At 43.9% G+C, this 16,444-nt stretch overlaps 1 protein-coding gene across 1 annotated transcript in view; it reads left to right on the top strand.

Annotated features, from left to right (window-relative positions):
* Window positions 1-842: 842 nt before the first annotated feature.
* The window catches only part of LOC122934090 (rho-related GTP-binding protein RhoB-like), a 65,322-nt gene continuing 49,720 nt past the window's right edge, over window positions 843-16,444 (top strand). The window contains exon 1 of the mRNA XM_044289265.1: window positions 843-1,378. Within this exon, the coding sequence (XP_044145200.1) occupies window positions 843-1,378 (536 nt within the window). The remainder of the gene's footprint in view (window positions 1,379-16,444) is intronic.

Genomic DNA, 16,444 nt, shown 5'->3' with positions numbered 1-16,444 from the left:
AACATCCCCCTCCTCCTGTAGTGAACATCCCCCTCCTCCTGTAGTGACTGACCCCCTCCTCCTGTAGTTAACGTCCCCCTCCTCCTGTAGTTAACGTCCCCCTCCTCCTGTAGTGACTGACCCCCTCCTCCTGTAGTGAACGACCCCCTCCTCCTGTAGTGAACGACCCCCCCCTCCTGTAGTGATGACCCCCTCCTCCTGTAGTGAACGTCCCCCTCCTCCTGTAGTAATTACCCCCTCCTCCTGTAGTGAATGACCCCCTCCTCCTGTAGTGAATGACCCCCTCCTCCTGTAGTGAATGACCCCCTCCTCCTGTAGTGAATGACCCCCTCCTCCTGTAGTTTATGACCCCCTCCTCCTGTAGTAAATTACCCCCTCCTCCTGTAGTGATGACCCCCTTCTCCTGTAGTGAACGACCCCCTCCTCCTGTAGTGAATGATCCCTCCTCCTGTAGTCACTATCCACCTACTCTTGTAGTGAATGACCCCCTTCTCCTGTAGTAAATGGTCGAGCCCCTTCTCGGCCCCGCCCCCCGCCACTTCCTCCCCCTCCATTCCCAAGCTCCAGCCTGTAACACCCTGTCAGCGGCTGCCGGAGGCGACCCCGCCCCTTCTCCTACCTCCACCAATCAGCGCAGCTTCCCGGAGCATGCCGCCTCTGCCATTGGCTGGCTATATTAAGAAAGCCACAGGAAGGTTTAAATAGCCGGCACGGAGCGTGGACAAGACTCCCAGAAGCCGGAGAACGTCCGCCTGAGTGACCGCCACATCCCGCAGTGCTCCTCCCCGCCGCAGGGCGCTACAGCCACCATTAAAACCATAGGCAACAGCAGCAAGGTGGCCATGGCCGCGATTTACACGAAGTTGGTAGTGGTCGGGGACGGGGCTTGCGGCAAGACCTGCCTGCTGACTGTCTTCATCAGGGACGAGTTCCCCGAGGTCTATGTGCCCACCGTGTTCGAGAGCTGGGTGGCCGACATCGAGGTGGACGGCAAGCAGGTAGAGCTGGCGCTGTGGGACACGGCTGGCCAGGAGGACTACGACCACCTGCGGCCGCTCTCCTACCCTCACACGGACGTCATCCTCATGTGCTTCTCCGTGGACAGCCCGGACTCCCTGAAGAACATCACGGAGAAGTGGGTGCCCGAGGTCAAGCACTTCTGCCCCAATGTGCCCATCATCCTGGTGGCCAACAAGAAGGACCTACGGAACGACGAGCACATCCGCAACGAGCTGGCACGGATGAAGCAGGAGCCGGTGCGGACCGAAGATGGACGGGCTATGGCCGTCCGTATATCCGCCTACGAGTACCTGGAGTGCTCCGCCAAAACCAAGGACGGGGTGAGGGAGGTCTTCGAGGTGGCCGCCAGGGCGGAGCTCCAGAAGAGGCACGGCCCAAGCGGGAAGTGTATGAGCTGCTGCAAGCTCCTCTGATCCTGGAGACTATGTACTGGTACCCACCTGACAGAGGGTGGCCTGGCCCTGAAGCCAGGACAGGGGACCCCCAGACTAAGATCCCCCCCCCCCCCCAGTGGTGTACCGCGGGGGGGGGACGGGCCGCCCTGGGTGCCACTCACAAGGGGGGTGCCATGACTGAGTCACCCAGTCCCCGGCTCCATCCACTGCTGCACCGCGACGCGACTCCGCCAGGCGCCGGCTTCGGTGGAAGGATTATTGCGGCGGCGCGCAACATGACGTGATGTCACGCCGCGCCGCCTTCACGGATCAGAAGCGGAAGGATCCATTATACCAGCGGTCGGACGGGCATCATCAAAATAAATGTGAGTAAATAATTGTGTAATTAAGGGGGGGGTGTACCATGTAATTAAGGTGGGGAGGGAGGGGGTGTAATTAAGGGAGGGGGTGTAATTAAGGGGAGAAGAGAGGGTGTAATTAAGGGGGGGGGGGGGTGCAGGATTTGTTCATTTTATTGATGGGGATTTTGATTTTTTTTTTTTTCTTTTTGGTGCAGATGGAAAGTGATTTTATTAATAACCACCTCCGGACCGCCTAACGCAGATGTGCGGTCCGGAGGTGGCAGGGCTGCGCACAGCGACGCATATACGCGTCATCTCGCGAGAGGTAAGCGAGTGGATCTCCAGCCTGCCAGCGGCGCTCGCTGGCAGGCTGGAGATGGGGGTTAAAAAAATCACAACAGGTATATTAGACGCTGTTTTGATAACAGCGTCTAATATACCTGCTACCTGGTCCTCTGGTGGTCCCTTTTGTTTGGATCGACCACCAGAGGACACAGGTAGCTCTGTAAGTAGCACAAAACACCACTACACCCCCCCCCCTGTCACTTATTAACCCCTTATGAACCACTGATCACCCCATATAGACTCCCTGCTCACCCCCCTGTCATTGATCACCCCCCTGTAAGGCTCCATTCAGAGGTCCGTATGGTTTTTACGGATCCACTGATACATGGATCGGATCTGCAAAACACATGCGGATGTCTGAATGGAGCCTTACAGGGGGGTGATCAATGACAGAGGGGTGATCACCCATATAGACTCCCTGATCACCTCCGTCATTGATCACCCCCCTGTAATGCTCCATTCAGACGTCCGTATGATTTTTACAGATCCACTGATGCATGGATCGGATCCGCAAAACACATGCGGATGTCTGAATGGAGCCTTACAGGGGGGACTAGAGCTTACAAATTTGTAATAAATATTATTGAAAACATTGAAAAAAGTTTGCATGTTTTCTTAACTTTCTTGGGGGGGGGGGGGGGGAGTGCCAAACAAAGGGTTCGCCCTGGGTGCCAAATGCTCTAGGTACGCCCCTGCCCCCCCCCCCCTCCTCCTCTTGGGGAAGGAAAGCCACCTACAGTATTTGCTTGGGTGGGGGCAGGGCATTGCTTGTGACCTCTGTGCCCTTTACACTACCTTGAAAGGGGGTCGCCCCCTAAACTGAGATGGGATGCATTGCCTTGGAGACTCCTGTGCTAATGAGGTTCGGCAAGTGCCCAGGGGCGGCGTTACTGCAGCATTTGCCCAGAAAACCGCACCTATTTCACCCCTCTGGCCCGCCCTCCTTTCCTATTATTACCTCCTCCTCTCCCTCACAAATCTCGCACCTGCTAGAGGAAAGATGCTGCTGCGCCGCCCCTTCTTTGGCTGCACTGCAGTCCCTTTTTTTTTTTTTTTTTTTTTTTTTGTTCATGATAATGCAAACGGATCCGTTTTGACTTGCATCTTGCATTGAAAGTCAATGGGGGACGGATCTGTTTGAAAATTGAGCCATATTGTGTCAACTTCAAACGGATCCCTCCCCATTGACTTGCATTGTAAGTCTGGACGGATCAGTTTGCCTCCGCACGGCCAGACGGACACCCGAACGCTGCAAGCTGTGTTCGGGTGCCAGACTGATGCATTCTGAGCGAATCCGCATCCACTCAGAATGCATTAGGGCTGGACGGATCCATTCGGGGCTGCTTGTAAGAGCCTTCAAACGGAGCTCACAAGCAGAGCCCCGAACGCTAGTGTGACAGTAGCCTTATTGGTTATTAAAGTGCCTGTGGTCATTTTTCTAATTGTTCCTTTATCAAATCCCTACCTATCTTGGCAAATTCGTTCACTCCTCCCCCACTGTTGTCTTCTGGTAACCATTAGATATGGGCACCGCATGTGCCGGGGCGCACATCACTGTCTTGAACGCAAATGCCGCCGCACATGCGCAATGGTGACTTCTTCCTGGCCGAGCATAGAACAGAGCTGCGCTGCATATAGAGCATGCTATACTCGGCCAGGAAGAAGTCACCATTGTGCGGCAGCGCGGACATCGGCGAGGGACGTGCAGGAGAAGTATCGGAGGACCGGGACAACTTAAAATATGTATCTTTTTTTTAGATAAATAAATTCACCACCTAATCCACCAACGATATTATCCTAATGGACAATAAAGGGGGTTACTCAGGAATTCAGGAGGAACGCCAATGGAGTGGAGGGACGCACATGTGGATACTATGGATGGAGTTCTCAGTGTGATGTCATGAAGAGGCGTGGCCGGCCTTCACTCCAACTGCCTAGGCCCGTCCAGCCTTAGAAGCAGGAAACCAGGAAGTGAACAGAGCTGGCTGCAGGTGAGGAGGAATTGGCAAGATGGGGAACCAGTGACATACATGTATGGCGGGCATGAGCTGCGCCTGCCCCAACAGGGGTACGGACCCGGCAGTCACAGCCGGGCCCCTACTGCATATGCGGGCATCGGTGAAAATGCCGGTGTGTTAACCCCTTGTATACCGCGGTCAAAGCTGGTCGCGGCATGCAGAGGGTATGGGTGCCCTCCGCTTCCTCATTAGGTCCCGTGCTACAGTGGCAGGGACCCAATGGCAGAGAAGGCAAGTCCAATGCCTTCCATAGGCATCAGGGCTTGTCTCCCACGGAAGCCTGTGAGATCCAGCCCTTAGGCAGGCTGTCAGCATGTCAACTTTTATGCTATCTATTACAATACAGGTTGTATTGTAATACATTGCAGAGGGGATCGGACCCCAGAAGTTGAAGTCCCAGAGTGGGACAAAAATAAAAAAGGTAAAAAAAAGTCAATTTGAACTAAGTTTTTTTTTTTTTTTTTTTTTTTTTTTTTTTTTAGGGTCAATCAAACAAGGGAAAGGAATAAATGCAGATTGGGCGGAAGGACGCACCATAGGCCCCAGAAGAAATCTTCCTCCACAGACGGACAAGGGAGAGCGACAAAACGCAATCCAAGGAAGTGAACAATCTCTAGTCATTAATATTATTTCCATCGAACTAACTGATGATGAAGCGAGGGTATTAAGCCGAGGATTGGCTTTTTGCCCCTCTACATCAAGTGACTGGTTTGATATAGAACTTGATTTATAGCGATTTTACAGAAGATCATTTGAAGGGATATTTTGCTTGGGATGCGATAGGGTTTACTAAAGTAAATATGAATAAAGATGCAAATATGTTCTGCTTGAAAGATTTAGTTTTTTAAACTTTCAGATTTTTATTCAGCCTTTCAGTACAAATCATTATGTCAAAGTAACAATAAATGAGATTCACTGCTTTATTTGTACATTCTATTATAATCTGAAAATAATCAATATTGATATCAGTTAATAGAACCGTGTGTTCCTTAAGAAATTAGTTACCATAGTAAACATCACAATATGCGTAGGAGCACAATTTAAGAACAGTATTAATGATCGTGATATGCGACAGCTGTGTGTCCAACCCCCCCCCCACATCTCCCTTGATAGCTTTCCCTTACGTTGGCGATTCTATAATTCATTTACAGAGCGATCTGTGGTATGTGAGAGGCGTAAGAGGATGCACACCATAGTTCCCATCTTTTCACCACCTTCAATCTATTTGTATGTGAAGTGGCATATATGCATTCATGTTGCATGTATTTATTAATTAGAGCCTCTGAGAGGGTCTGAGTAATAGGCAACTTCCAGTAAGTGGCAATTAGCTTTTGTGCTGCTGTTAGTACCCCTGTTGTCATCCATCTGTGCGTGTATGGGAGGGTTTCAAACCTGATAGAGAGTATGGCTAATGCTGGGGATAGGGGAAGGGGGACTCCAGCAACTTTAGATAGGTCACTCACATCCTTCCAAAATGGAGAAATGGTAGGACAATTCCACCACATGTGTGATGGTGGTCCCCTCTCACCGCATCCTCGTCAACAATCTGGGCTATATGTAGGATTGACATGGGCTAGGGTCAGATACCAATGGAAATGGTTTTTATGATTTTGTTCTGCATGGTTTATACAATTGGATACAGCTACTGCCCAATAGAATGCATCTTTCCATTCATAAATGGTCCATTCACAACCCATTTTCTACTCCATCTCATCATGAAACCCGACTTGATATCAAATTGTGGGCCTAGAGCAGGCATCCTCAAACTGCGGCCCTCCAGCTGTTGTAAAACTGCAAATCCCACAATGCCCTGCTGTTTGGGCATGCTGGGAGTTGTAGTTTTGCAACAGCTGGAGGGCCGCAGTTTGAGGATGCCTGGCCTAGAGCATGGTATGCAGTGGAAAGACCTTTCCTTGCTGGTCTTGATATGTTGAAAAGCCTACTTAATGGTGTGGCTGCAGGTGGTTGGGTCGGTGGTAACTTGATATCATATAAGTGCCTGATTGGTAAATATTGGGGAGTTGGTGGGAATGATGTAGATCCTCGAATGTTTTAAGGTTGGAGCCCTCCAGTGTCTGATCTAGTGATAATAAACCTCTTTCTTCCCACATCCTGACATCAAGATCTGGAATGAGATAAGAGAAAGCTGTCAGGGGGATTTCTAAGTTGGTAGGAGAGAACAATTCTGTGTTTCTTATATAATGCTTGAAAGATTTTGACCTCAGAAATGAGAGTAATTTCTCCCCTCCACAAAACAATCATGTTATTGAATCCCACATTGAGATAGTAAGTAGACAAATTAAAACATTAAGAGAACAAGAGAATAATTACTATACACACAATATGTCAAAGAAAGAAACGCCCTTAAAACCTTGGAACAGAACAAAGAGATAATAAAACCCGCTGATAAGGGAGGAGCAATGGTTATAATGGACTCTGAAGTACAGGGTGGGCCATTTATATGGATACACTTTAATAAAATGGGAATGGATGGTGATATTAACTTCCTGTTTGTGGCACATTAGTATATGTGAGGGGGGAAACTTTTCAAGATGGATGGTGGCCATTTTGAATCCAACTTTAGTTTTTTCAATAGGAAGAGGGTCATGTGACACATCAAACTTATTGGGAATTTCACAAGAAAAACAATGGTGTGCTTGGTTTTAACGTAACTTTATTCTTTCATGAGTTATTTACAAGTTTCTGACCACTTATAAAATGTGTTCAATGTGCTGCCCATTGTGTTGGATTGTCAATGCAACCCTCTTCTCCCACTGATGATGTGTTTCCCTCTTTATGCACTGAAGCTGGCACGTTCCCTGAGTTTTTCCAGCAAGATGGTGCACCACCACATTATGGGTGTCAGGTCCGAGCATTTCTAGAAGAACAGTTTCCTGGAAAGTGGATTGGTCGTCGTGGGCCAGTTGAATGGCCCCTAAGGTCTCCTGATCTGACCCCCTTAGACTTTTATCTTTGAGGTCATCTGAAGGCAATTGTCTATGCTGTGAAGATACGAGATGTGCAGCACCTGAAACTACAGATACTGGAAGCCTGTGCTAGCATTTCTCCTGCAGTGTTGCTATCAGTGTGTGAAGAGTGGGAGAAGAGGGTTGCATTGACAATCCAACACAATGGGCAGCACATTGAACACATTTTATAAGTGGTCAGAAACTTGTAAATAACTCATGAAAGAATAAAGTTACGTTAAAACCAAGCACACCATTGTTTTTCTTGTGAAATTCCCAATAATTTTGATGTGTCACATGACCCTCTTCCTATTGAAAAAACAAAAGTTGGATTCAAAATGGTTGACTTGAAAATGGCCGCCATGGTCACCACCCATCTTGAAAAGTTTTCCCCCTCACATATACTAATGTGCCACAAACAGGAAGTTAATATCACCAACCATTCCCATTTTATTAAGATGTATCCATATAAATGGCCCACTCTGTATATTCGGGAGATACAGAGGCAATTGGAGGATAGAGAGGTCTATGAAGTACTATGGACTGACCTGAAATTTGAGATGAGTGCCACAGGAAGTATAATAGAGAAGGCTATTAAAGATAACATAATAGACAATGATTTGGGGGAATTTTTGAGGGTGCAACATCCCATAACCTCTCTACTCTATATACCTCGTAAGAGGTTGGAGGATTCCCCTGGTAGACCCATCGTCTCAGGTCAAGGTTCAGTCCTCAGCGCTATAGCTGTATTACTAGACCGTCTATTCCGTAAGTATGCAATGGAAGCCCCCTCGTATACAGGGAGTGCAGAATTATTAGGCAAATGAGTATTTTGACCACATCATCCTCTTTATGCATGTTGTCTTACTCCAAGCTGTATAGGCTCGAAAGCCTACTACCAATTAAGCATATTAGGTGATGTGCATCTCTGTAATGAGAAGGGGTGTGGTCTAATGACATCAACACCCTATATCAGGTGTGCATAATTATTAGGCAACTTCCTTTCCTTTGGCAAAATGGGTAAAAAGAAGGACTTGCTCAGAAAAGTCAAAAATAGTGAGATATCTTGCAGAGGGATGCAGCACTCTTAAAATTCCAAAGCTTCTGAAGCGTGATCATCGAACAATCAAGCGTTTCATTCAAAATAGTCAACAGGGTCGCAAGAAGCGTGTGGAAAAACCAAGGCGCAAAATAACTGCCCATGAACTGCAACATCACTGGAGTGCCCAAAAGCACAAGGTGTGCAATACTCAGAGACATGGCCAAGGTAAGAAAGGCTGAAAGATGACCACCACTGAACAAGACACACAAGCTGAAATGTCAAGACTGGGCCAAGAAATATCTCAAGACTGATTTTTCTAAGGTTTTATGGACTGATGAAATGAGAGTGAGTCTTGATGGGCCAGATGGATGGGCCCGTGGCTGGATTGGTAAAGGGCAGAGAGCTCCAGTCCGACTCAGACGCCAGCAAGGTGGAGGTGGACTACTGGTTTGGGCTGGTATCATCAAAGATGAGCTTGTGGGGCCTTTTCGGGTTGAGGATGGAGTCAAGCTCAACTCCCAGTCCTACTGCCAGTTTCTGGAAGACACCTTCTTCAAGCAGTGGTACAGGAAGAAGTCTGCATCCTTCAAGAAAAACATAATTTTCATGCAGGACAATGCTCCATCACACGCGTCCAAGTACTCCACAGCGGGGCTGGCAAGAAAGGGTATAAAAGAAGAAAATCTAATGACATGGCCTCCTTGTTCACCTGATCTGAACCCCATTGAGAACCTGTGGTCCATCATCAAATGTGAGATTTACAAGGAGGGAAAACAGTACACCTCTCTGAACAGTGTCTGGGAGGCTGTGGTTGCTGCTGCGCGCAATGTTGATGGTGAACAGATCAAAACACTGACAGAATCCATGGATGGCAGGCTTTTGAGTGTCCTTGCAAAGAAAGGTGGCTATATTGGTCACTGATTTGTTTTTGTTTTGTTTTTGAATGTCAGAAATGTATATTTGTGAATGTTGAGATGTTATATTGGTTTCACTGGTAAAAATAAATAATTGAAATGGGTATATATTTGTTTTTTGTTAAGTTGCCTAATAATTATGCACAGTTATAGTCACCTGCACACACAGATATCCCCCTAAAATAGCTCAAACTAAAAACTACTTCCAAAAATATTCAGCTTTGATATTAATGAGTTTTTTGGGTTCATTGAGAACATGGTTGTTGTTCAATAATAAAATTAATCCTCAAAAATACAACTTGCCTAATAATTCTGCACTCCCTGTATTAGGGACACAGGTCACTTTCTTTTGAAGTTGCCTGAAATCAAACTAGCAGATTTTTTTTCTACTTAGTTTCTTTTGATGCCTCATTATATACATCGATTAAACATGATGATGGATTGAGGGCGTTCAATTTGGTGTTGGCTGGTGCAGGATTCTCTGAGTGGCCCTCAGGAGGAATTACTGCGATAGGGTCCAACGTGGCCCCAATGTATGCTACATGACCAAAGTGGAGGACAGACTTGTGTGCCGATCCACTTTTATGGAGAGGATCCTGTGCTGGTGGCGTTATATTGATGACATTTTTTTATTTGGGATGGCAAAAGTGAGGAACTAGAATTGTTCCATCAGCATCTCAATGCAGGTATTCCTGGTCTACAATTTACCAAAACTGTTTCGGATAGAGAATTACAATTTCTTGATGTGAGGGTCTACATAGAGGATAAATGTATTAAAACAGATTTATATTTAACAACTAAGTGGCATAAATCTGCGCAAATGCTCATAGATGGTCAGCCAAGATCACCAGTGATAACTGACAAAAATTTCCCATGTGTAGAGACATTTAAATATTTAGGTATTAACAGATCTCCTAAAATTAAGGATTTTGAGGAATTAAATCTTACTCCACTACTAACTAAATTTCGCAATAAAAGTTATGGCCTGGAGTAAACTTTACTTGTCAGTGTTGGGGAGGACAAACCTTCTTAAGATGGTATTGATGCCGCAGCTTTTATATGTTCTCCATAATGCCCCGGTCTGGCTGCCAAGGGACAGGTTTAACAAAATTAACTCGATATTTAGGGATTTGACATGGCGCAAAAGAAAACAACCTGGAATAAAATTCGAGACCTTGCAGTATTCTAAAGCAGAGGGAGGCCTGGCAGTTCCCAATCCATGGGTATACTTTCTGGCGGCCCAAAGTCAACACTTTAAAGGATGGATAGACTTAGGGTCTATGGATATAACTAGCCAGATTCTTAGACATCATCTGAAAGGCAGGGATCTAATGATGTTATTAGAGGGACTAGATGGGAGGTCAGAGAGGTCAGAAATTCCCATACAACGTACAATGCATACGGTTTGGCGGAATATCAAACACTTCAGAGGGTTGTCTGGGATTACAGAATATGCCCCAATATAGCGTAACCCAGTTTTGTCTGAATTCGGATCGCTGACAGGGTTTGATGAATGGAAGAGGCGAGTGAAGAGAATGGGACACCTCCTGGAGGCTAAAGTGTTTTGAGCTTTTACTAGCTTCCAGGAAGTCTATGGCATTCCTAGACATTGTTTCTATCAATATTTACAAATGCAGCATGCTTATAACACTATGATCAAGAATGGTCTTATGGTGTCACAGCAGGATACAGCATTACACTTTATGGTTTCGGGAGGAGAGGGTTGATATCTATGGTATATAGGTTGTTGCTTGACAAATACCTAGAATCACACCCATTCACCAGGATGCAAAAATGGGAATAAGATGTAGGTGCAATTTTGAAAGATCAATGGTCTGATATACTAGAAGTGGTACCTCTTTTCTCTTTGAGTGAAAGTGAAAAACTATCACAATTATTTATTATTCATAGAGTGTACAAGACACCGGTTTTCTTACATTGGATGGGCATCAGATCAGATGCTAAATGTCCTAGATGTTCTATGGAATCTGCAGATCTGATACACATGCTATGGTAGTGTCCAGTAATAACTTCTTTCTGGGATAAGGTGATTGATGTCATACAGAAAGCCTACACGATACGAATACCATGGTACCCCGATGTGTGCATCAGGGATTATATGTCAGAGAACATATAACATATAACTGAAAACACACCTAAGGTGGCTATAGGTCACTTGCTATATTTGGCTAGGGAATTGATAGCTCTACATTGGATTCAGGCTGACCCCCACCCACCGACACCCTGAGAATTTCAGTGTAAAATGAAAAATATGCTTGTATGCGAGAAAGCTGTCTTCCAGGGTTGTCCCCTCAAATATAATAAGCTATGGGAGCCGTGGCTGGAATTTGTGTGAGTAAACAATATTACGGGATAAAGATGCAGCTGATACTGGAATAAGGGGAATTGGTTGGGGGGGGGGGGGTCTGAGTTTAAAGAAAAGAGAGATTCATTTCATATATGTATCTGTCAATATGCATGTACACTGTATTATTATATTTTAAATGTATGTTGTTTTTATTCTTTGTGACATGTAATAAAAAAAAAAAAAAGATTTATATCAGAAACCCATGGATAAAAACAACTTGTTAAGATATGACAGTGGTCATCCTTGTAGGATGATCGAATTATTACCATGGAGTCAACTGTTGAGGGTTAGGAGGGTGGTATCTGACAATCATGTTTTTCATAATCGAGTTTATGAAATGTGTGAGAAGTTTGTCACCAGAGGTTATCCCTGAAAATTATTACAAAGATCACATGACAAGGTAAAAGTGGTGAATAGGCAGGAGACTTTACAGATGAGCCATGGAAAAAAGAATGACATATGGAGGATTCCGTTTGTCTCCACATATGGGATACATAGTGGTAAAATATCTCAGATTATAAAAAAAAGAATGGCATATTCTACAAAGAGGTTTGCCTATGTAAGGGAAAGCCTCTTATTCGGGGGTCATTCTCACAATGATCTTCATCAACCACAGGGTTAGGGGCCAAACATTGCTTTTATTTGGCACCTCAGCAAAACCAAAACAAACAATACAAATAAAACACCTGCCCGGCTGGGCTGTAACTAAACATGAGGACTCCCTACCTCACTGAAAGCCCAGTTCACACACGGGAAGAACATGCGGCTTTTCCCAGCCTAACAATCCAGCACTTCCAGGCTGTAACAAAATCCAGTACCTTTTGGGGGATTGTGGCCCAGAAGTCCCCCTGACTCTGGCCTAGCGACCGTCGATTCCAAGACCTTGCGGATTCCCCCAAAGTTCAGGCTAACACCTAGCCCCGTGGCTCCTTAGCCAGCTCGGCTGAGCCCACTAGTACAGAGCCTTCCCGGGCCTCTGCTGCACACAGACTCTTCCTCCTTCTCCTAAGAGTCTGGACTGGGCTCTTATCCCAGACTGATTGTTCCAGCTGGTGCGGCCTCTGACCTGCTGATTGACAGCGAAGAAATGGGAACTCCTGCCATGTCTCCCCCCTAGCAGCCGTGAGGCCTGTCACTGCCTCACACCATCTATAAGTGAATTTAACCCCTTAGTGACCACCCATACGTGTTTTTACGGCGGTCACTAAGGGGCCTTAGGCTGGGCCGCCGCGTTTTTACGGCAGCCCGGTCTAAGCGCTGCACGGCTCCCCCGTGCAGCGGGAAGCACGGACCTGGCTCTCACATGAGAGCCGGGACCCTGCTCTAACAGCCCGGACCGGCAGGAGTGCCGATCCGGGCTGTTTAACCCTTTACATGCCGGGCGCAATGGCGCCTGCTGCATGTAAAGTGGTGACAGAGGGAGCGGACTCCCTCTGTCTCCCATCAGCACCCCGAAAATAAGATCGCGGGGTGCTGATGTGTTCGGAAGCTTACCTTGCTTCCGTTCAGGGCCCCGAGCCTGTCTTCAGTTATTTCCAGCAGGCTGTGCCTCTCTGGCGCCACCTGCTGGTAAAGGTTTGAATAGCATTGCTATTGAAATGCTATTGAAATGTAATGCCTTATAGAGATAATGCATTACATTTTAAAAGCAATCAAAATACTGTATATTATAGTCCCCTTGTGGGACTTTTAAGTAGTAAAAAAATAAATAAATAAATACACATTTATTAAATAAAAAAATTCCATAAAATAAAAAAATATGCTTTTTTTTTCATTGAAAATACGCTTTTCAATGAAAAAAATTGCAAAAAGAAAATATCCCCCATATGTTTGGTATTGCCGCGTCCGTAACGACCCGGACTACATAAATATTACATAAATTATCCCCTATGGTGAACGCCGTAAAAAATAAAAATAAAAAAAAGACCGAATTTCTAATTTATTCTTAGTTTCCACCGAAAAAAACGTAATAACAAGCGATCAAAAAGCGCCATTTACTCCAAAATGATACCAATGAAAAATACAAGTTGTCCCTCAAAAATCAAGCCCTCACACAACTCCATAGAAAAAGAAAAAAAAAAGTTATGGGTCTTGTGAAGTGGCAATGCAAAATCATTTTTTTGGTTAATTAAAGGGGTTTTATTGGAAAAAAAAGTAGTAAAACGTAAAAAAAATTATAAGTATTTAGTATCACTGTAATCGTACTGACCCAGAGAATAAAGATATTATGTTATTTGTACCGAAAAATGAACGCCGTAAAATTTATAATGTAAAAACGCAGTGGCAGTATTGCTATTTTCCCCCATCTCCCTCCCAGAAAGAGTTAATAAAAGTTAATCAGAAAGTTATGTGTACCCCAAAATGGTTCCATTAAAAACTACAACTTGTCCCGTAAAAAACAAGCCCTCATAAAGCTATATAGACGAAAAAATAAAAAAGTTATAGCTCTTGGAACGAGACCATGAAAAAAGGAAGAAAAACGCTTGGTCATAAAGGCCCAAACAGGCTTGGTCACTAAGGGGTTAAAGTCCCCCCCCCCCCCCATGGCCTATAGAGCAAGTACCAATTTAAGGTCTAAGATTTGAACATGATGTTGTTTTTAACATATTGATTTTATCTTTTTGATAGATGGAGGAGAGACTGCATATTGATCCTCATCATGCACATGAGCGAGTTGTCAGTTATAGCATTGAGAGCGCAAAGAACACCGAAAATCGGATGATGATCTGGTAATCCTCAGCAAGTTAGTAGTTGTCCTGATAAGATCAGAATACAGCTTGATTTAATAACGACCGTATATCCCTAAGTAGGTCAGTAGTCGTCCTGATATGACCGTGACACCTACCGCACAATGGATCGATCTACCAGTGGTGATCAGTTCTGTTGTTGCACTGCACGGCGTGTACGTTTCCATGGAGATAGACTGTGAATCTTAAAGTCCTCATAAAACCTGACCACTGTGAAATCATTCATTTTTCACTGATTGCTTCTCCAAAGTTTCCAGTAATTTTGGGTATCCCTTTGTCGGGTTGTAATAATTCAATTAAGAATTATTAATTATGGTCATAAAAATTATTAACCATAAAAAAATTAAATTTATAAAATTTGTCATAAATTCTTAAAATCATGACCTGGTGAATTGTAGACAACCTAATTGATACAACTCACATCTGAGTCCGACTATTTCCTCAGATAAATAAGTTATTTTTGACGTGAGATGACGTTAATGATAAAACATGTAGTTCTACATTACACAATAATACGAAGGTATTATAAAAATATGCAGATTTATTGGTTACAAGATTATAAACATATATAAGTAAATAAACACAATGATACATGCAAATGAATATATATAGCGTTAATCTAAAGCATTACAAGCTTAACAATACATGTGAGTGAAAATAACTTGTCACATTATAACCAAGCTATTATTAGGTTAGGATATCAAAGTAGGAACATAATTTATATATTACCGCTGTTCAGAGAAAATCTCATGATATCAGGATGGGCATGTCTAATCCTAGACATCAATATGGAATGCTAGATACATTCTTCCCCCCTCTAACCAACTACACATCACATGACTTCAGGCATGGGCAAATCCATTCAAGGATATAGCTTAGAAGAGATAACTGTATCCTTCCGCCCCATCCTGGACTATTTTTTCACACATATGACTTTGGTAAGATTATTAAGACAAATAACAGGGATCTAGGATCATTGCTAGATCATATCTTAAATGGGAAGGACTTTGAAATATGTCTTTCCTGTGGGAATCCATCACTTAGCTTGGCGAAGAATGTTCTATCAATATATATATATATATCTAAGCAATTATTTAATGCTTTGCTAGATTATGAGTCTTGATTCTTCTGCAGGTAGAATGAAGCCTCACAATATCCTAAAACTACATCTCAATATGGAGATGATCAATTAATTAATGTATTTATTCGCCAATCTAGATGGTATAATTTCACCCACACTATCAAATTAGTCTTAATAAAATGAAATATAATTTTCTGTGTCTCTTACCAAGTCCTAGTAGAAATCTCACTTCTGCTCCTAGGAAAGCTGGGTGGTCCATCATAGCACATCTCACCATGGCTTTCATCTTGATAGACCCCTCTAGAGAGCTCCACTTCTCTCTCCTCTCCTCTTTCTTGTCTGTGTCCCTTTTCTCCCCCCTGTGTATGGTTTATGATCACAAACTTATCAGTTAGACACACCTTCCTAATTTGGAGCTTTCCAATCATTGTCGGATGGGTGTGATCATTGATAAGAAATGACATCATAACCTTACCCAGAATGCACTTTTGCTACTGTTGTAATGTCACCTACTCATACCTAGGTGGCACTGCTGTGTAAGCTATTTGCATCATAGTATAAAGGGTTAACTTCTGTAAGTCTGAATAAAGGTATAATATACAATTGACCTTAAAAGCTTTAATTCAAGGCTATAGGGATTAACTCTGACACTTGTAGCAATTAGAGACAGACCTCTCGGCGTCTCTCTGAATGTTTCTCACACTGTTTATTTGTGTATCGTAAATAACTTCAATGGCTTTGTTTTCTCAGAGATATCAGTACCTCCTCTCATACCAAAGAGGTCAATAATTGTTACAAAACACACATCTTCATAGACACTCTTTTAGAGACAAAGATTTTCCTAATAAGAAATATATATAATATACTGGATACATGTTGTCTTCATAACATATACCAGTATAATATATAGTAATATATATATATGTCCTACTGATTGTCTTATGCTAAGGACTAAGGCTCATTAAATGAATACATGAATATTATATATTTGCTTCATTGATAAATGCCTAATTGTATAGGTAATTATCACCAGCTGCATAGAGCTTATCTTTATCTTCCGTCATAAATTTTAAAGTAGATAAGGAGTCCTCTTCTCAGACTGGTACATTCATGAGAAGAATAACACTAAAAAGTAGAAACCTTCGTGTGACCTTACTTTGGCCTTCTCAAGACATACAAAATTGTAACTATAGTCGAGCATGGCTCT

Source organism: Bufo gargarizans, chromosome 4 (assembly GCF_014858855.1).
Source record: "Bufo gargarizans isolate SCDJY-AF-19 chromosome 4, ASM1485885v1, whole genome shotgun sequence".
Classification (NCBI taxonomy): domain Eukaryota; kingdom Metazoa; phylum Chordata; class Amphibia; order Anura; family Bufonidae; genus Bufo; species Bufo gargarizans.
The sequence above is the reverse complement of the archived record's forward strand: the minus strand, read 5'-3'. Positions and strand labels throughout refer to the sequence as shown.